This window comes from Anolis sagrei, chromosome 1 (assembly GCF_037176765.1).
Source record: "Anolis sagrei isolate rAnoSag1 chromosome 1, rAnoSag1.mat, whole genome shotgun sequence".
NCBI lineage: Eukaryota > Metazoa > Chordata > Lepidosauria > Squamata > Dactyloidae > Anolis > Anolis sagrei.
Window position 1 is genome coordinate 149,085,853 of NC_090021.1, and position 21,820 is coordinate 149,107,672.

The following is a 21,820-nucleotide window of genomic DNA, read 5'->3' on the forward strand; positions in this document are numbered from 1 at the left end:
TAAGCTGTCATAACAGGGAAATAGTGGAATCAATCCCAGGTAATAGTCTAACTGCAGAAATTTGGACCACTGACATGCTATATGTTAGGTAAACTTTAAACTGCTGTTAAATGCTTTCCAAGCATATAGCATTTTACAGTAATATGAACAATATGAAAGTAGGGCATGAATCAAATGGTCAAATCAAGTTTGCTCCTCATTACTATATGAAAAATAGATATCTCTTCACAATGTTTGAAAAGGTGTTCCTTTGCATTACGATTTTGATATGATCCTTCATCCATTTTACTTGACTAACTGTCTTTCCCTTTACAGTTGTGGGAAAGCCTTTTAGCATCATTGCCTTCTTCTCTCACCGCTGGATTTTTGGCTGGAGTGGTTGCCGGTGGTATGGATGGGCTGGGTTCTTCTTTGGCATTGGGAGTCTTATTACCATGACAGCAGTAAGCTTGGATCGGTATTTCAAAATCTGCTATTTATCCTATGGTAAGTTGAACTATATAAAATAATATTGTTCATCTTTTCCTTGTAAGCTGTCTGGCCAATTTTTGAAGACCTTCAGTATCAACCCAACCATCAATGTAATTCAAAAACTTGCTATTTTTCATGAATTATCAAAAATTCATTTGAAAAATGCTTAGTACTTATCTATCTAAGCTTGAAAAAATGTATACTGTCTGAATCATCAGATATTCAGATAAATACATTTTATACCAGTGATTGGAAATCTGTAAGACTCCACAACCCATCAGTGGCAGTCAGCATATAATGATGCCATATACAATCCAGATTATTTGCTTTGAACTGAATTATATGTCAGTGTTGACTCATATAATCCAGTTCAAAGCAGATAATATGGATTATCTGCTTTGATAATCTAGATTACATGGAAGTGTAGAAGGGGCCATTGTCTAGAACAGTGGTTCTCAATCTGGGGTCCCCAGATGTTTTTGGCCTTCAACTCCCAGTAATCCTAACAGCTGGTAAACTGGCTGGGATTTCTGGGAGTTGTAGGCCAAAAACATCTGGGGACCCCAGGTTGAAAACTACTGGTCTAGAATCATTGCTCATTGATTGGTCAATACCTGGATCCATCACCTATGTATTTGGGTTAACCCTATTTGACAACTATAACCAATAAAGTTGTGTCCAACTTCTTTTCTAACTATTTTGTGTGCACAGTGTTTTTGAAGCAGAGCAGTCACCACTGGGCGGGCAAAGTGTGACCCTCACCATGTGAATGTCTTTTTTAAAAAGGTTGCAAACATACAATTTGCACTTGTTAATGAGATATGTTTACTGTATCCTCCTCTAGGTACCTGGCTGAAAAGACACCATGTTTTTATCTGCTTAGGAATCATCTGGTCCTATGCCACCTTTTGGGCAACCATCCCATTTGCCGGCTTGGGAAATTATGCTCCTGAGCCATTTGGGACCTCGTGCACTCTGGACTGGTGGCTGGCTCAAGGTTCAGTGGCTGGGCAGGCCTTTATTCTGAATATCCTTTTCTTCTGTCTTGTGCTCCCAACTGCTGTGATTATGTTTTGCTATGTTAAAATAATTGCAAAAGTCCAGTCATCCACCAAAGAAGTAGCTCACTATGACTCCAGGATTCAAAACACAAATGTACTGGAAATGAAGTTAACTAAGGTAGGTATAGGAAGTGCTGTGAGTTTGGGGTTTTTTTATTTTTGAAGGGAATGAATGAAAACACAGGGCTCAGTGTAGCACATGGAGGTAAAACAATATGTATGATGCAGAAGCAAACTTGGGCAACAGTCAAGGGAAACAAAATTTGCAGATGACAAAAGACTGCAGTTGCTTTGTGCTTTGTATAATTACTCTGCAGGGGAAGCACTCATTTTGGAGGAAAGCACTCCAACTTTTGAATTCTTAATTAACTAATACAATTGGTTGAATTCTGAATTAATTCATTACATATCCAATATGTTTAGTTCCAAGTCCTGGAAACCCATTGCTGCTGACACAAGACAAAGCAAACCATTAAACAGGATTAATAAGGATAGAGAAGAATCCCAAGCATATTCAGTGATGTTTCTAAGGCCCTTTCTACACAGCCATATAATCCAGATTATCTGTTTTGAACTGGAGTCTACACTGCCATAGAAAAGGTAAAGGTAAAGGTTTTCCCCTGACATTAAGTCCAGTCGTGTCCTACTCTGGTGGGTGGTGCTCATTTCCAAGCTGAAGAGCCGGCGTTGTCCGTAGAGACCTCCAAGGTCATGTGGCTGGCATGACTGCATGGAGCACCGTTACCTTCCTGCCGGAGTGGTACCTATTGATCTACTCACGTTTCATGTTTTCAAACTGCTAGTGGCAGAAGCTACTGGCAGAAGCTGGGGTTCATGTCGCTCCCCAGATTCGAACCTTTGACCTTTTGGTCAGCAAGTTCAGCAGCTCAGCAGTTTAACCCACTGTGCCAATGGGGGTTCGAAGCAGAGAATCTGGATTTTATATGGCAGTGTAGAAGGGGCCTAAGCCACTTTAAAAGAAGCGACACAACTACAGTCCCCACCACAAGCCATCTCTGAGAAACCTTCCAGCACTTAACACAATAAAAGAGAGTTTTGTATACTCTCACCCTGACCTGTGTTTCCTCGTTTCTGTGATCAGACTGTTGAGATAACAGTATTCTACAAAACATGGTAGGAGTTTGCTACAAATTCTAGAAAATGTAGACCAAGACAACAGCAAGCAGAAATGCTCTTAAAAATGTTTGAGTCTTTTTTATTCATTTATCATTTGTAATTAAATTAATAGAAGAAAAACAGGATTAAAATAGATTTAACAGGCTAAAACTAAATGTTAATGTGCACGAAATAAAAAGTGCTTGGCCTTGCATCAACAGGACAACAAGGAAGGAAGGAGAAACACCACCTTTTGTGAAAGAAGGGGCCACTGTCTTATTTTGAAACATGACTCCCTCCTTCCCATGCCATAGACCAGTGGTTCTCAACCAGTGGGTCCCCAGATGTTTTGTCCTTCAACTTCCAGAAATCCTAACAGCTGGTAAACTGGCTGGGATTTGTAGGCCAAAACACCTGGGGACCCACAGGTTGAGAACCACTGCCATAGACCATCCCATCCAGCAGGATGCCCTACATGTCTCTGTGTTTCATGCAGTCCCTGGGAAGATAGCATAAATGGGCATAGAGCCTCATTCCACATACACAAGCCTGGGTCCAGTCCTTTTCAAATAATAGATGGACTGTCACTTTGGGAGCTCCCAAAATGACCCATTTAAGGTGGAATCAAGTGTCAAACAGGGATGTGTTAGCCTCCCAACCTTATTCTCCATCTTCATTGCTATGATACTTCATCTTGTTGATGGGAAGCTTCTCACTGGAGTGAAAATCATCTATTGGACAGATGGTAAGTTATTTAACCTCAGCAGACTGAAAGCCAAAACCAAGGTCACAACAACATCTCTTATAGAACTCAAATTTGTTGATGAAAATGTAGTTTGTGCTCCTTCAGAAGATCTACAAGCCACTCTAAACATCTTTGCACACGGATTTGAAAAGCTTGGCCTCCCACTGAACATCAAGAAAACCAAAGTGCTCTTTCAGTAGGCACCAACCAACCCCTCTGCAATGCCAGAAATACAGCTTAATAATGTAAATTAGAAAATGTCGGTCATTTCCGCTACCTTGACAGCCAACTCTTCACAAGTCAACAACAGCACTGAAATACAACATTGCTTGAGATTTGTGAGTGCAGCATTCTTCCAAATGAAGCAGAGTATTTGAGGATTGGGACATTCGTAGGGATACCAAGATGCTTGTTTATAAAGCTGTTGTCCTCCCAACCCTGTTATATGCCTGCAAAACATGGACCATCTATAGACATCACACTGAACTTCTGGAATGATTCCATCAGCATTGTCTATGGAAAATCCTGAAAAATCCCTTGGGAAGATAGGTGGACAAATGTCAGCATGCTGGAAGAAGCAAAGACCACCAGCATTGAAGCAATTATCCTTTGCCATCAACTTCACTGGACTGGCTAAATGCCCAATTGCCATCTCCCAAAGCAGTAACTGTATGCTCAATTCAAGAATGGTGAAATGAATGTTGGTGGGCAGGAAAAGAGATTTAAAGATGGGCTTAAAGCCAACCTTAAAAATTGTGGCATAGACACTGAGAACTGGGAAGTTCTGGCCCTCAAGCGCTCTAACTGGAGGTCAGCTGTTACCAACAGGCATGGATGGAGAGTGAAAGGGAGAAACGTGTTAAGAGGGAGGTGAATCAAGCCAATTCTTCTTGGGACCTCCTTCCATCTGGAAATCAATGTTCTCAATGTGGAAGAACATGTGGATCAAGAATAGGTCTCTACAGTTACCTATAGACCCACTGGCAAGACTCTACACTTGGAAGGCAATCATACTTGGACACGAGGGATCACCGATGATGATGAGATGGATTGTGGGATAAATACTGGTAGCAAAAACAACAACAATGTCTTACCAAGGATCATTTCAAACAGGAAAATTCATTGTGTTGTGATATCATCATCAACAACAACATTAGCAGCAGCAGCAATGACAGCATCAACAAATGCCTAGAGCCAACAGATTTGTGTCAATTTGTATAGCACGATACAGGTTGAAGCAACTGTGCAAATGCAGATGGAAAGGCATGGACAGAAAATAGAATAGAGCATGAGAGTTAGAAGCTGCAAAACAAGGTAAATAAGCTGAATTGTTATTGTTACATAGCGAAGAATAACCTAACACATTACATAACAGAATTGTTTCAATATCCTTTTATATAAACCTCCGAGGATGCATGCCATAGATGTGGGTGAAATGTCAGGAAAATTCATATTCCAAATCAAAAAAATTCAACTTGTTTGGCATCTGTGGAACAAAGCTTTGGAATTAGCTTTGACCTCTAGCATCTTTCCCTTCAAAATGCCTTTCACAGTTGTGAAATCCCAGAATCATAGCTGGCATCCTGCCAGTAAGAAGCACTGATTAGTAACATCAAGTTATTTGCATATCTCACTTTTTGGTCATGGCGTTTGGATGAATTCAACCTTGCCATGTACCAGAGCTGCCTCCCTGACCCATCTGATGCAGGATCACAGCCAGTAATTCACAAGAACATGCCTCCAGGTTAAACAGTGGAGCTGCTAATACTCCAGGACAATGAACAAAAAATACAAAAACTGTTACCAAATATAAAATACTGATTGCCATATTAAATCATCAGTTGAACTTATTCTGTCTAGCAGGCCCAAATCCAGCTTTCAGGCTCCTCGTTTTATTTTGGAACAGTGTTCACTCTCCTTTTAGTGCTTAACTCTTGGTATCATCAAAAAGCCAAAATAGTATTGTAGGGTTGTTGTTGTTGTTGTTGCAGTTTTTTAAAGCCATTGCGCAATCCTCTTTAACAGGTTAGCAAGTCATTGGGTTAAATAAAACATTAGAACATATCCTATTGAAACATTGTCCAGATTCCCAAAGAAGCCAGTAGCATGTTTTTGTGTTTAATTTCTTAATTATGCTCCAGACTTTGGGGAAATCACCTACATTTGGTATGTATGGTTCCCCCCCCCCCTGAAATTTGGTCATTAAAGATGGTACGTGGTTAGTTTAGTCACACCTGTGCCTCAGAAAAGACACTCCCATATTCACTGGAATTAACCCTTAAGCTTTTTTGGGCCGTACCACTAATTCTTTGTCCTTGCCCACTCTTATAATTTAAGTTGAAGTCTTGTACACATTTGTCGGAGAGCATGGCCTGTGGAATCAATGGCGCTTAGCTGCTTGTACAGGGTGTTTAAAGTGCACCAATGGAGCCGCACTCAGCATCAATGCTGTGCTCCCTGAAACCTTCTTAGTGACCCCAAGTCTGTCTAACTCTTAAAAGTCTACTTAACCCTTTAAAAACCCACCCAGATTTCTCATTTATTTGCACAAAAACAACCAGTTTGGCTTAAACCTGGTCACAGATGTCACACTCTTCGGAGCCCGCTAAGGACTGCCAAAAATCAGTCAAAATGACAGCTAGATGTATCACAGTAAGAAACTTCGAAGCACATGGAATAGCAAAAGTTGTTGGGGTGTCCGGGTGGAATGGCCCACTATTCCCAAGGCAATTCACTATCCATACATAGGATTATAACCTTTCCCCCCCTATACCTCACCAAACTTCTAGCTAACTTCTTTGTTATTGCAATAAGAAGTTAATGTCAAAAAGTTGAATCTGTGTTGGCTTGCATCAGGTTAATTTGAATCTATGTATTAGCACCCTGTTTCTCACTAATTAATTGTCTTTCTGGTAATAAGCAGAAACGACCAAGCAATGCAAAATGTGTTAACCATTCAAAGTAACAAGATTTTCCTACCTCTTATGCTCACCAGGTGGCAATGTTGATCTGTGCAGGATTTCTGTTTGCCTGGATCCCATATGCTGTGGTGTCTGTGTGGTCAGCTTTCGGAAGACCAGATTCTGTTCCCATCAAAGTTTCAGTGATCCCAACTTTGCTTGCAAAATCGGCAGCCATGTACAACCCAGTTATTTACCAGGTCATTGACTGCAAATCTGCCTGTTGCCAGCCAGGTGACCTCAAGCCCCTGCAGAAGAAGAACTCCAGGTATGTTTTCTAGGAGTGAGATAACACATTAATTCATCTTCAAAGGCCAAACTAGAAATTATGACAGTTCTAGTGGTTCAGAAAACGGAGTTCTAATTTTACCACAGAGGAATTCTAATTCCTCCAAACATGTATCTTTCTGCAGCCCCAAACACTCATCTCCCAACTGATTGTGCTTTTCATGTCACAACGCGAGTGGGCAAAAAAATGGCAAGGAGGAAGATGTGTCTTGGGGAAAAACAGTTTAGGGAAGCAAATAGCTGCAGTACCATTGTTGTTGTTGCTCCTGATCTGAAAATGTTAGTTTGGTATAGTGCTACACAAAAAAGAGAGACCCAAATTCAAATGCTGGCTTGGTCATGAAACTTACTAGCTGCCACTGTGTCTCAGCAAATCTACCTTAATGGGTTTCGTTGACATTAATAAGGAGAGGAGAACCATGCAAGGTGACCAGGTACGGTCCTAGATGTGTACAAATAAAACAAGTGATAAAATATTTTATCATTCGCATGCACTTCCAGTGGTATTCTCTCATTAGATCACTAATGAGCATTAGATCAATTGTAAACACCAGAGAAGCGTTTATTTTATTGTTATTATTATTGTTGCTATATATATTTATTTCCTGCTTCTTCTCTCTTAGAAGAGGCTCAAAGAATCTAACAAGATTAAAAACAATACAGTGTACAATTTAAAATCAAGAATAGGACTATTTAAAATAAATGGTTCAAGCTGTTAAAATCATGAAACCACTATCACATACATATTCAGCATCCCCTGGCTCATACTTTAAAATGTTCTTCATTAAAAGCTCCCTAACTAAAATAGTTTCTGTCCAGTGAAAAAGACAGCAGGAAGAGGGTCATTCTAGCTTCCCTGGGAAGGGAATTCCAGAGTTGAGGGGCAGCCACCAACAAGGCCCTCCCTCGCATTCCCACCAACCATAATTGCAATGATGAGAACTAAGAGAAGGGCCACTTCTGAGGATCTTGGGGCCTAGGTAGGTTTGTATCAAGAGATACAATCTGGCAAATAACCTGGACTATGCTGAATAGGGCTTTATAGGTCGTTGCCAGCACTTCAGATTGGGCCCAGAAACAAACTGATAGCCATTGGAACTGTTGCAACAGGGTGGTTGTTCACTCCTGATGGCCAACCCAGGTTAACTGTCTGGCCACAGCTCTTTGAACCAGCTAAAGTATCCAAACACTCTTCAAAGGAAGTCCCACATAAAGCATGTTACAGTAATCCAAACAGGATGTAATTAAGGGGTGTAACACAAATGGCCAGATCCAGCATCCCAAGGAATGGGCATGGTTGGTGCACTTCTGGCCACTATGGAAATCTTTTCCTCCAGGTTCAATGCTGACTCCTAATGGCAGACCTGTGTCTTCAGGGACTCCTAATGGCAGACCTGTGTCTTCAGGCTGATTCCCTATTCTCTGATCTGCCTTCCAACTGACCAAGAGTACATCTGTCTTGTCTGGAATAAGTCTTAATTTGTTTGCCTTCATCCAGTCCATTACTGATGACAGACCAGGACAGCTTCCTTGGCTTTAGGTGGAAAGGAGTAGTAGAACTGGATGTCATCTGGTTATAGGTGGCACTGTACTCCAAAACTCTGGGTGATCTCTCCCAGTTGTTTCATGTGTATGTTAAGCAGCGTGGGAGACAAAACAGAACCCTAAGGAACCCCATAGGACAATGACCAGGGATTCAAATATGAGTCCCCCAGCACCACCCTCTGGGTTTGCCCCTCCAGGAAGGAATGGAACCACCGTCTCATCTCCAAGTTTCATCTCAGTGAGGCACCCTAGAAGTACACCATGGTTGATGGCATCAAAATCGGTCGAGAGGTCCAAGAAACCCAAGAGACTCCCCTGGTCCAGTTATCTGTGTAGGTCATCTACCAAGGTGACCAAAGCTGACTTTTTCATAACCATGCTTGAAGCCAGATCGAAATGTATCTAGATAATCAATTTCATTCACAAGCCCATGAAGTTAGGAGGACAACACACACTCCCGTGGCTTGCTCAAAACTAATTTTACTAGATTTTATGTCATTTTTCTTAATTAATAACAATATTGTTTGGTATTAATTAAGACTTTAAGAATGTTGGTAATGTTGAATTCACTTACATTAGTTTATTTCTTCCCACAGGCTGTACATAATACCTACAGACAAAAAGTCTGAGGTAGTTCAGGAAACACAACTGGACAGTGTATGAAACCCTTGAACTGACAGTTAACCCACCAGTCCACCGTTTTCTTCTCAGCTGCTTCTTTTACAAGTACAGGCAGTCCCCAAGTTACGAACAAGACAGGTTCTGAAGGTTTGTTCTTAAGTTGACTTTTTGTGTAACTCAGAACACATACTTTTAAAAGTGTAACTCCAGCCACATATATATAATATAATCTCTTTGGATAGTATAGAGGCTAGCACCTCTGTGGTGTTTGTTTTGCTGTGTGTGCCCCTGTCCAGAAGATTTCATTTAACTTTCTGTCTCTGTAATAACTAGATTTTGAAAAAATTGGCTTGTTGTGGAAACAAAGATTGGTGATAAAGCTTCAGCACCTTTCCCCATGAGAACTATTTCAGGAGTGAATTTCCCTTCCAAGAGGGAGATTTCTCTCTCTTCCTGTAGTCTCACTCCTATTTATAACTATGAGTCATTTGTAAGTCGGATGTTCGTAACTTGGGGATTGCCTGTACATTTTAAATTATGGCACCTTCGCTTCACTGTGGCTATTGTTTTCTCATTCTGATGTCTTGCATAGAATGCATTTCCTACCCTGTTAAATTGGAAATATCACACTTTTCACTGTGTCACATGTTTACTTGTTCATATTCTAAATTTGTATATACATGTTATAATAGCTGTGCTTAGGATTTCCTTAAAAAAAAAAACAGCTTTACAAAGTTTCTTATATAAACAGTGCTAAAATAGTGCTAAATGTTGTCACTGCTCATGATGTTGACACCGAACCAGCCTTTCATTTGTTCAGATAGCTTCAGCCTTCTAAACAACCACCATGTGACCATAGGCAACAGAACACCTTGAGCATGAGCTGAAGGAGGATGCGAAGAATGATGATTAATATTTACATGATGAGAATTAGGTGTCATGACACTTGAAACAACCCACCAAAGAAAAGGAAAATAGTTACAAGATTCTTGGGAACTTGCATGAAAACACATTGTTTCTGTATACAAAATAATATATTTGCGGGCAGAATATACTTTGTATAGGAATATTATTTCCACACTTTTTAATGTTATGCCATCTGTGCAAATGCCCCAATTTATGTGTGAAAAATGTGTATTTTGCACAAAATCCTCCCTTCCACTTTTTAGGTGTGTCTCCTAAAAGAAAACCATTGATGTATTGTCGAAGGCTTTCATGGCCGGAATCACTTGGTTGTTGTAGGTTTTTTCAGGCTACATGGCCGTGTTCTCAACCTAGGGTCCCCAGGTGTTTTTGGCCTTCAACTTCCAGAAATCCTAACAGCTGGTGAACTGGCTGGGATTTCTGGGAGTTGTAGGCCAACAACATCTGGGGACCCCAGGTTGAGAACCACTATTCTAGAGGCATTTTCTCCTGACGTTTCGCCTGCATCTATGGCAAGCATCCTCAGACCTCACTACCTCTGAGAATGCTTTCCATAGATGTAGGTGAAATGTCAGGAGAAAATGCCTCTAGAACATGGCCATATAGCCCAAAAAACCCTACAACAACCCAAAACCATTGATATTTGTGCAGAAACATGTTTTCTGTGCAGAAGAACTATATGTTTTTGTGTGTAAATCAGCTTTCCAGAGTACAAATAGTACTCAGAAATTGCTTTATATTCTTGTGAAGGAGAGGGGAAAAATCACTGAAACTGTTTGTTCTTGCAGGTGATAAATAAGTGAGCATTTATCCATGGACAACGTGTACCTTAACTCATATTAAAAATGGAGCCACCTCCTATATAAATAGAGTGGCAGAAGACAAGAGGTTAGTTGCATCTCAGGAGAACCTAAAGGAAGGCGATGAAATGGTGGAATGCCTCTTGACTTATCTGTAGGTCATATGAAAATCCATAATTTTTGGCCCCCTGATCTCCCCTCAACTTACACATGAGTTTGGTTTATATATGAGTATATATAACATCCCTAAATCAAAGACGTAGTCAAACATGAAGCACCCACAAAGCTCACAGCATTTGCTAACACTGCTTGACAGAGTGAATGGTGACAGCCTTTGGCAACACATCACACCTGAAATGAGGAGGCACACATATACAACCCACTTATGACTAGGATAGCTAAGGAAACATTTGTCATCTGGCTTAATAGTGTTAAGAAGAAGAATAGAAAACCTTTTGAGCAAATCTTTAAACATCTTCATTTTTCATTCAAATATTTTAAAAAGAGACTATGATATTCTGCACTGTTTTCAAGAGAGGAGTAGGAGTAGTGATGTAAACACTAATGTTCTTTCTAAAACAGTTTCCCCCCAATTTTGCAGAGGAGTTTCCTCCTTAGGCATAAATGTTCTCTGCTGTACATTGTGATGCTGATTTACCACCTCATCATACAAGGCGTAAACTGGCAGCATATGCCAATTAAGCCCTAGGTCATCCGCAGAGCCTACTGGTTCCCATCAAACGATGCAGATGAACTTCCAGCAGGGCTCTGTGGATATTCTAGAGCTCCGTGGATGCATACTACCACAGCAACACAGGAGGCAATGGGGGAAGCCACGTGATTGACGCTTTCCCCCACGGGATCAGCTTCCTTAGGAGCCAGATGATGCAGTGGGTTCTCAATGCCCCCCAACAGACTTGCTGGTTTCACCACATTGCATGGTGATTCCGGCAGCCATGTTACGAGGTTGTTAGTCTTCTATTGTACTTGTTAGACACTTGTCATACAAATGAGAACATACTTAACCCTTGAAGGCCCCCTAGCTGCTCATAAAGTTGTTGGACAAGGCCCCAGTTACTTGTATCCATACTCTGAGAAGCAAATTTGTGCAAAATGCGTCCCATTTTACATCTCGAGCACATATTGACTGCCTGCGGGTTTTGTTAATATGATTCCTTGGAGTCCTGCTCTGATTGCAAAGATTTCATAAATTACTCAAGGAGTAACAGATTTATTTCTGAGGTGCAGTGAATGTTAAAAATACTAGACAGCAGTATTAGACGTGGTAAAAATGTTTCCTATTACAGCATCAAGTGTATGTTTCAGTTATTCTGAGATATGAAACAATTATAGTTCTATTTTTCTGCATCCTGAAAATTAATGTTACCTAATTATCAAAAAGGAAAAATGTATTTAACACTTAACATTTGTGAATACCAATACTTTTAGTAGCTTAGTGGTTGATAATGCAGATACTTTAAATTTGTGGTATTAAAAACAGCTGGTAATATTTTTTATCAAGCCCAGAGAACAAATCTGGCAGCTATTTTCTGGGGCTCAGTAGCTTCTCATAAATTTTTTAAGAGCATTTGAACAAAGATGTTCAAGGATATCCAACAGAAATAATCACTTTCCTGACATAAACTCTAGATCAAATAATTGAAGGCACTGCCTCATATAGATGTACAGTCGTGTATTTTATTTTTTATTCAAAATTTTACATCTCTCATTATTGTGTGCACAAAAGGTAATACTGTGTATGTATCTGCATTATTAAGGTGAATATGTCAGATAGAAAGCTAATTTGACATTAATATGGCTGGTAGAACAAGTAAATGGACATAATCACTGCCTAAGGCGTTCCTGCTGATCTCCACCTTCAAACAAATAAAGTTTGTAGTGTTCACCTTACACAGAAAAGTACTTACAAATTGAAACTCCTTTGGAAAATTGAGTTCCCTTTTTATTCCTTTGTTAAATTTTTAAAGGATGTATGAAAATGTAGATAAATCTTTTTCTGAATAGCAGCAGCCTTTAAAGACTTTGTGGCCTCACAGACCGAAAAGATGGAGTGAAAAATTGATATTCAAAAAATTGTGATGAAGTTTGAGGCATGAGGAATGGTGCACAGTCTACAAGCCCTCTTCTTGTATATCCAGTTATCAGGCGCCTGAATGATAGCAAGTGTCCACTGGAAACTCTGAAGCTGCCAAGAGTCCCAAAACGAACGCTTTCAGTGGCTGAGGGAGCATTGCACACTTTGGAGGTATTGAGCATGCAGTCACAAAGAGATGGTGTGACTGACTCAGCTTCAGTCTTAGGAATTCAAGAGACAGCAAACGAGCATCTTACCTTTTTTGGTTGTTCATTCAGAAGCTGTAGCAACTGTATTTATAGCAAATCTGGAGTATTTGAAGTACAGAAAGCATGAGTGATTTTGCAAGTTGTAATTTAGTATTCTCAAAAATCAAGAAACAAAATGAGCGAGCAGCTTCATGATGACTTGCCTGTCACACACACAAAAAACAAACTGAATAACCTTCATGCCATAGAATTTGGGACGGCAAGATATAAGCACATTAAAGTGTGAAGTATGTTGTCTGCCTCTACCAATTTGCCTCTCTAGACCAAAACTGATTGCCTATGTGATGAGACATACAAAGGCATCTCGTACAATCTCATCAGATGAGTCTTCGGCACCTCAGTTGAGCTACAGAGCCCCACGCCACCCATCAGACGACTCAGGCTCACTTCCAGTGGGGCTCTGTGGCTTAACTGGGGTGTAAGCGGTCTACAGTGCTACACTCAGAACATGGGTGCCTTCCTGTGTTCCATTTAAAACAGTGGTTCCCAACCTTTTTTTGGACCAGGGACCACTTGACCAGGGACCACTCTCCAGCATTAGTACCAAAAGCAGATAGTTTTTGGTCAACTATCTGCTCACTCACAGAAAACCATATTTAATCATCTAGAGCTGCGGACCTTATTTTAGGTCTCATGGCCCACCAGTGGGCCACGACCCACAGGTTGGGAACCACTGTTTTAAAATAACAGGGCCAGTGCCTGGGGGGTGGGGGTAATCCATCTGGCAATGCTTCCCTATGTGATGGGGAAGCAACGCTGTGGGCAGAGTGCTGGGATAGCCTCACTGCCCCACTGATTTGCCACGAAGGCTGGTGTATCACTCCGCAGGACCTCGTCAATGTGGTGAGGTCCATAGATCTTTGATAATTCCATAGATTGTATGAATTGTTAGACATTTATGTGGCTTTAAAGACATTTACAATTCCAAATATTACCGTGTACATAAAAATGCTATCTGAAAAGATGTCACAGCCAAACCAAATCTACCATGGTCAATCCAGAGGCAGTACAAAATCTATGGTTTATGTCCATTCCAATAATGAACAAAACTCCTGATTTTCCGAAAGCATTGACTATAATTTCATAAGCAAGTCTGTAAGAGGGTAAAGTTACAGTTGAATCTGACAATAGTCCACTCCCATTTGTTAGCTGAACCATGGCCTTCAAAATACCGAAATAACAAAAGAGTTGCACTCAAATAGATACATAATAAGAAATAAGAAAAGATACTAGAAACAATACACCAATAATACACCTCAATCTCTGGAAGGGATATGTCAGGTGAGTTTTTTTTTACACACATGCACACACACACACACACACATACGTATGTGTGTGTATATATGTGTGTGTGTTGGGAAACATCTTTGCCCATCATTTGATAGTCTAATTTCAGATCAGGTTATCCAAATATTTTAAACATCCACTTTTCCTTGCTCCACTGTTGATACTCACTGTTAACTATTGCATGAAAATATTATAATTTTGTGGCATTCTATATTTATCTGAAAAACATAACAACCATACACCAACAACAAGAACAATAACAACACTAAACCCAAAGCTCATATTAAACATTGGGAACAGTGATGATTTCCTGGGCCAGAGATTTAGGGCAAAATATAGATTTGGAAAATTGAGAATACTTATGGGGGGAAAGGATTTAAGTTTTCAGTAGGTGTTTACATTAGAGAAAATATGAATAAAATGTTCTATACAAGTTATATAACTCCTGAATTAATGGCCAAAATTGATAAAACCCAATGGGGGGAATGATGGAGATGCAAAATACAGAAAGGCACCTTCCATGTTTGGTGAACCTGTAGGGTGGTAAACATTTTTGGGGAAAATAAACTAATAAATTAATTTCTAAAAAGATTAAGAAAAAGCCAGAAATGTGCCTATTGGGTTTGTTTCATGAAAGAATTCGTAAAGAAGATGTAGAAATTTTCCAATATAGTTTTGTGGCAGAGAGAATTACAATAGCAAAATCTTGGAACGGGGGGAAAGGTCTACTTATTAAGAATTGGAGAAGAAAATTAGTTGAGTATATTCAAATGGCCAAGCTCTCCTATTGCATATGGGGAGGGAACAATTGAGACTTGAACTTGGGTATTTAAAAAAAGAAGACAAAAATAGAATTTATTCATGTTATGATAAGAATCTTTGAAGTGACTGGATTGACCTTGAAGCAGCTGGGGGTGGTGACGCCCGACAGGGAGCTCTGGCGTGGGCTGGTCCATGAGGTCACGAAGAGTCAGAAATGACTGAACTAATGAACAACAACAACAACAACAATGATAAGAATAGATTTTTGTTAGATACTAGTTCCATACTGTATGATGCTGGAAGTCATGGGTGATGGTTCATGGGTGGGAATGGCGGGGTGGGATTGGGGAAATAATAATTGTATTTTAATTGTTGAATTTCGTAGATTGTATGCTATTTGCACATAACACAATAAAAATTTATACAAAAAAGGAAGAGTTTATTTCTCATCTTTGGATAGATAAATAAGATAGATGAGAGAAAGGGATGGGCGCCAGTTGGTGTCTTCGAAGGCCATAAATAAGCAGTGAACAGATTGCCTTCAAAAGTTATTTAATATATAACATAAGTAATGGTACAAGGACCACCTAGTGACACAGCAGATTAAACCACTGAGCTGACCAAAAGGTTGGCGGTTCGAATCTGGGGAGCAGGGTGAGCTTCCGCTGTTAGGCCCAGCATCTGCCAACCTAGCAGTTCTAAAAAATGCAAATGTGAGTAGATCAATAGGTACTGCTTCTGTGGGAAGGTAATGGCGCTCCATGCAGTCATGCTGGCCACATGATCTTGGAGGTGTCTATGGACAATGCTGGCTCTTTGACCTAGAAATGGATGAGCAGCACCCCTGAGAGTCAGACATGACTAGATTTAATGTAAGAGAAACGTTACCTTAATGCTACTCACTTTTGCATGTTTTCTAACTGCTAGGTTGGCAGAGGCTGGGAGTAACAATGGGAGCTCATGCCACTCCTCAGATTCAAACCTGCAACCTTTCAGTTAGTAAGTTCAGCAGCTCAGCGGTTTAACTCACTGTGACAGCGGGGGCTCCCAAGATCCCAGCCATTAAAACAGTCTGTTAGGAATAACACAGATATGTCCAGATCATAGAAAATGAACTTTGATTAATTGAAGGGTGATTGTGTTTTAGTACTTCCTTGAAAAACCAGGACCTGGATTTGGGGGCATAATTATCTATTTACAGTAGTTTGATTTGTATTTTTTTTTTTTGTTTCCATTATCTCTGAATATGGGATCTACACTGTTAAGGAATATTTTACAGCTCATTAAGTTTCATTCAAATTCTTTGAAATGTAAGACTCTTGATAAAGTGCCCTAGTGCGCATAATGAATTCTGAATCACAGTCATGGTTGGTTCCCTTGAGATATTGCAAGAACGCAGGGGTCATTGTGTTTCTTCACTACTCTAGTATCACAGGCTCCATTCGAGAGGAAGAAAAGGAAATGTAGACATGAATGGTTACTTTTTAAAAGTCGCCATCTATTGATAACCAGATCTAATGTGAAAGCAGACATTTTCTGATCTGGAGAAAAAGCATTTTGTTGTAAAAAAGAAAAGAAAAGAGTGAGTTCTACTTGATATTCTCTTATGGAGGTCACCGAAAAGAGTATGTCTGTGATCTGCCAATTAGTCCAGCGCTCGGCAGCCAGACTTCTAACCAGGACGAATTACAGGGAGTGGTCAACTTCCCTGTTTAAGGAGCTCCACTGGCTGCTGTTCATCTTCCGGTCCCAATTCAAGGTGCAAGTCATCACCTTTAAAGTCCTAAATGGTTTAGGACCCACCTACCTTTGTGACTGCATTTCCTACCACAAACCTACACAATCTCTTCGATCTTCTGGAGAGGCCCTCCTTTCGCCCCTTCCACTATCACAAACTCGACGTGTGGGTACGAGAGAGAGGGCCTTCTCCACTATGGCCCCTCACCTTTGGAACTCATTACCTGGGGAGATTAGGCAAGCCCCTACCCTAGTAGCCTTTAAGAAGGCTTCAAAAGCTTGGCTCTTCCGATGTGCCTTCGGAGAGTGAACGCTCAACCCATTTGTCTATTTCCATCTACAGTTGTCCCCTCGATAAAGTACCTTCTCCTGTTCCCTATAAAGGCCAAACTCCACTGCTCCTCCTTCTCAGCCTCCTCTCTCATAAATGCATTTTTTATTCCTAACTCACCCAGGGTTTTAAGCTTTTAACATTTTATCTCATACATCTGGCCCGCCCTCTGTGTTTGATTTTATTATGTCATTTTATATTGTTTATTTTATCTGTTATTTTATATATTTTGTTATGATGTTTTTTCCTGCTTTCTTTTGTCTAATTGTGTTGTATTATTTTGGGCTTGGCCTCATGTTAGCCGCCTTGAGTCACCTTTGGGGAGATGGTGGCGAGTTATAAATAAAGGTATTATTATTATTATTATTATTATTATTATTATTAGGATCACAACAAGATGAGTCCACAGCAGACACTCTGCTAGCTGTTGAATTGGATCACACGTTGGACACTTCCCAAGTGTCTAGGACTGTGTGATGTGTTGTTGTTGTTATTATTATTATTATTATTATTATTATTTGGAACACAACAAGATGAGTCCACAGCAGACACTCTGCTGGCTGTTGAATTGGATCACACGTTGGACACTTCCCAAGTGTCTAGGACTGTGTGATGTGTTGCTGTTGTTATTATTATTATTATTATTATTATTATTATTATTATTTGGAACACAACAAGATGAGTCCACAGCAGACACTCTGCTGGCTGTTGAATTGGATCACACGTCGGACACTTCCCAAGCATCTAGGACTGTGTGATGTACTATTATTATTATTATTATTATTATTAGAAACACAACAAGATGAGTCCACAGCAGACACTCTGCTGGCTGTTGTATTAGATCACGCATCAGACACTTCCCAAGTGTCTAGGACTGTGTGATGTATCGGCGAATAATGCGTGCAGATCCCAGTAAGGTGGCCTTCTGCAGCTAGCAGATGGTTATTATTATTATTATTATTATTATTATTATTATTATTATCTGCTCTATGTACAACAGCATGCAACATGAATTATCTGTAGAGCCTGCATGCCAAATCTGTCTATGTATCCTAGGCGAATTCTCCCTTTGGATAGAGGACCAAACAGAGCAATGCAGAAGACAGCATGGAGAATGTTGTGCTTGGGGCATGACCAGAAGGCATTTTAAGAGACAACTGGGAGAAAGAAAATCTTATTGAGGATGCACAGGAACTCTGCGGAGAGAAGGAAACTGCTCAGTATTTTCTAACTCAGTTCAGTAACCTCTTCAGGTTAGCTTGCCAAGGAAAATATAGCAGCATATTCCCAACGGTGGCATGGATTCCATCTGGGGAGATGAGTACAGACCCAAACCCATTCCATTTACTGCTGGATATTCCGTAAAGAAGTGGGCAAAGAGATGATCAAATTAGATCTCGAAACAGGGTGACGACTCAGGTGGCTATGGGAGTGCTCTTGTTGGTGCCAGAGAGGTAGTTGAGTGCAGTGGAAGGCAATGGAGGCGTGCCTGTGATGGATGTGGTGATGACATGTTGAGCCACCTAGGCTAAGTAAGCGTGTGGTCTGGTGTCCCCTATGAAGCTAGCTCTTGCCCAGGAAAGAGCTGTTGGTGAGAAGAGACTGAAGATGTCTTGGCTTGTGGTACCGGGACTCTCACCACAGTCTCAACTGACCAATGTGGGAATCAGGGATCTTGCCTTCATAGAATCATAGAATTGGAAGAGACCTCATGGGCCATACAGTCCAACCTCCTGCCAAGAAGCAGTATTCTGGATAAGAAATGCCTTCACAGTTTTTCCCAAGACAGGAAGACAGTCACTAGCTTCACCCTGTGAGGTGTGAGTAGGAAGAGACCTATAAAAACTGTCCTAAGGACGGAATACTAGATAACCCTTGTAGGCACAGGAGATGAAGTACTTGGCTGCATCATGAGAAGACAAGAAAGCTTAAAAAAGTCAATAATCCTGGGGGAAATGGAAGAAAAAAGGATGAGGAGCCTAACAAGAGCAAGATGGATGAATGGCATCCTTGAAGTGACTGGCTTGACTCTGAAGGAGCTGGGGGTGGTGACGGCCGACAGGGAACTCTGGTGTGGGCTGGTCCATGAGGTCACAAAGAGTCGGAAGTGACTGTATGAATAAACAAGAACAGGCACAGGTTGAGGAAAGGCAGCCGCAAGACATGTTGAGTAGACATAAGGAGAAAATAAAATGAAGCCAAGAAGTGACTCTGCTCAAACTGCCTAGTGGTGAATCTCCAACGCAGAAGATTCTGGCTGTTCTTGATAGCCCTGACAGGCTGACCTAACATGCTGATTTATGATGGTATGGTTATAGATGTAATAATGTAGTAATTAATACTGTTAAGATTTAATGAGATTAGCCCTTGAATGCTTATGTTTCACAAAAGCCTGTTAGAGCTGTGTAAGTCCTTAAACAGATGAAACTATATCTGAATGGATTACAGGATAAGTTATATCATTACAATGGTTAAAGATGATACAAGGCACAGAACACTGTATATATACATCTCCAGGGATCTTGTCCACATCCTTGGGCTGCACTAATTAGAATGAATCCATTAAAACTGGACAAGCAGGTGATCATGTTACATCCTGAGAGACTGAGGTTAAAACAGTGATTTTGATGTTTACGGTGGATAAAATATTACATTAAATTGTTTAGTGGCATGATGTTTGACATATGTTAAATATTACTAAGCCTGCTAAAGAGATGTAGAGAGATCAAAGTTCAGCTCTCATCAAAGTTCCTAGGAAATAGTAACATTCTAATAGTTGTATCCTATACTGTAACTAGATAGTGATACCTTAAATGCAAAATGTAATGCTGTGTAATATCTGCATTTCTTCCTACAGGTGATAGTTATACAAGGGTTATCCTGAAAGTAAGGTTAAAAGGCATGTAGCTCTTGCGGGGAATATTTTCGTGGGAAATTCGTATCACCGTCATGTAGCGGGAAGCCAGCCAAAGTGAACGAGCAGTGCCAGTCGTCAGTAGCTCATTGACTAGTGTTGTGGTGAAGGTTAGAGATGAGCGTTCTCATTCCGTTTCCTTCCAAGTGCGAAGATCACGCTGTAATATGCTACCTAAATGCTAAGGGTATGAACACCACTGTAATTCATTGTGAAATTGTTTCAGTTTATGGAGAGGATGTAATGTCAAGACAGCATGTGACAAAATGGGTACAGAATATATTGTGAGACCATGAAGAAACTTTGCAGAGCCATCCAAAACAAATGTCGTGGGATGCTGACAGCGGGAGTCCATCTCCTTCATAACAATGCGTGTCTGCACACCGCTCACGCAACACAAGAGTTATTGACTTCATTTGGTTGGGATGTTTTAAGCCACCCATCTCACAGTCCCGATCTCGCACCCAGTAACTATGATCCGTTCACTAAATTGAAGGAACATCTTGGTGGAAAACACTTTTCCAATGGCGACGAGATGAAAATTAGAACTGGCTGAAAAAGGTGGAGGGAAACTTCTATGACACAGGCATCAAAAACCCGTCCCGTGGATGACAAAATGTATTGAACTGAATTGAGATTATCTGAAAAAATAATGTAATACCTATGTTACAATCCATGTAAGTTTTATTAAAATATATTCATTCTATGCATTTTTAAAAAATCTTGTATCCTTACTGTCCAGATAATCCTTGTAGATAGATATGAATGCATATCATAAATAGCCTAAAAAGAGTCACTCAGTTTCCATATAAATATTGCAAAGTGGAAGAGTGCTTAAGTGGAGTGTTGATGTTGACTCTGTCTTGTCTGATTTAACCACCATCATGAGTTGGGCACTAAAGTGTCAGAGGTTGATAAAAGGTTCACGGACAAAATGCAGAATTGGTTGACAAATGGTAAGGACAGTATAGCTATTAGGTTCTTGTGGGTTTTTTTCGGGCTATAGGGCCATGTTCTAGAGGCATTTCTCCTGACGTTTCGCCTGCATCTATGGCAAGCATCCTCAGAGGTAGTGAGGTCTGTTGGAAATAGGACAATGGGTTTATATATCTGTGGAATGGCTGGGGTGGGGCAAAGAGCTGTTCTCTGCTAGAGGTAGGTGTGAATGTTTCAGCTGACCACCTTCATTAGCATTTGAATGCTAATGAAGGTGCTAATGAATGAGCCTGGGAAAACTTTTTGTTGAGAGGTGTTAAGATGTGCCTGGTTGTTTCCTCTCTGCTGTTTTGCTGTTGTAATTTTAGAGTTTTTTAATACTGGTAGCCAGATTTTGTTCATTTTCATGGTCTCTTCCTTTCTGTTGAAATTGTCCACATGCTTGTGGATTTCAATGGCTTCTCTGTGTAGTCTGACATGGTGGTTGTTGGTGTGGTCCAGCATTTCTGTGTTCTCAAATAATATGCTGAAATAGTATAGCTATTTCACTGATGATGATGATCATGATGATCATGATCATAATACTTTATTTATATACCGCTCCATCTCCCTGACGGGACTCAGAGCAGTTCCCAAATAATATCACAAAACATACAGAGTAAAAACAACATAACCATAAGATTAACAAACAAAATATAAACATAAAAATTGTCGCCATAACAGACATATACTAAAAGTAATCCTGCCTGTTCAAGGCAATTTAAAAATTTAAAAGGCCGGGCCAAGATTTGTGCAAGCCCAAAAATTCTAGGGGCCCAGCGAATTAAGTGCAATGCTATGGCAGGCAACAATAATATTAGGTACAGGTCATTCCGGGGCCGATTAGAGGAAAGAATCTGGATAACTGGTAGGAAGAATAAGGCCGTATTAGACAACATGTGGGGCTGAGTTAGAACTG

General features: G+C 40.3%; 1 protein-coding gene across 2 annotated transcripts in view; it reads left to right on the top strand.

The window, feature by feature from the left end:
* OPN5 (opsin 5) overlaps window positions 1-15,379 on the top strand; it is a 38,990-nt gene extending 23,611 nt beyond the window's left edge. For both annotated transcript variants that reach the window (XM_060785168.2, XM_060785176.2), the window contains 4 exons: window positions 316-486; window positions 1,316-1,650; window positions 6,389-6,621; window positions 8,783-15,379. In XM_060785168.2, the coding sequence (XP_060641151.2) occupies window positions 316-486; window positions 1,316-1,650; window positions 6,389-6,621; window positions 8,783-8,849 (806 nt within the window). In that variant the 3' untranslated portion in view covers window positions 8,850-15,379. The remainder of the gene's footprint in view (window positions 1-315; window positions 487-1,315; window positions 1,651-6,388; window positions 6,622-8,782) is intronic.
* The last annotated feature ends 6,441 nt before the right edge of the window (window positions 15,380-21,820 follow it).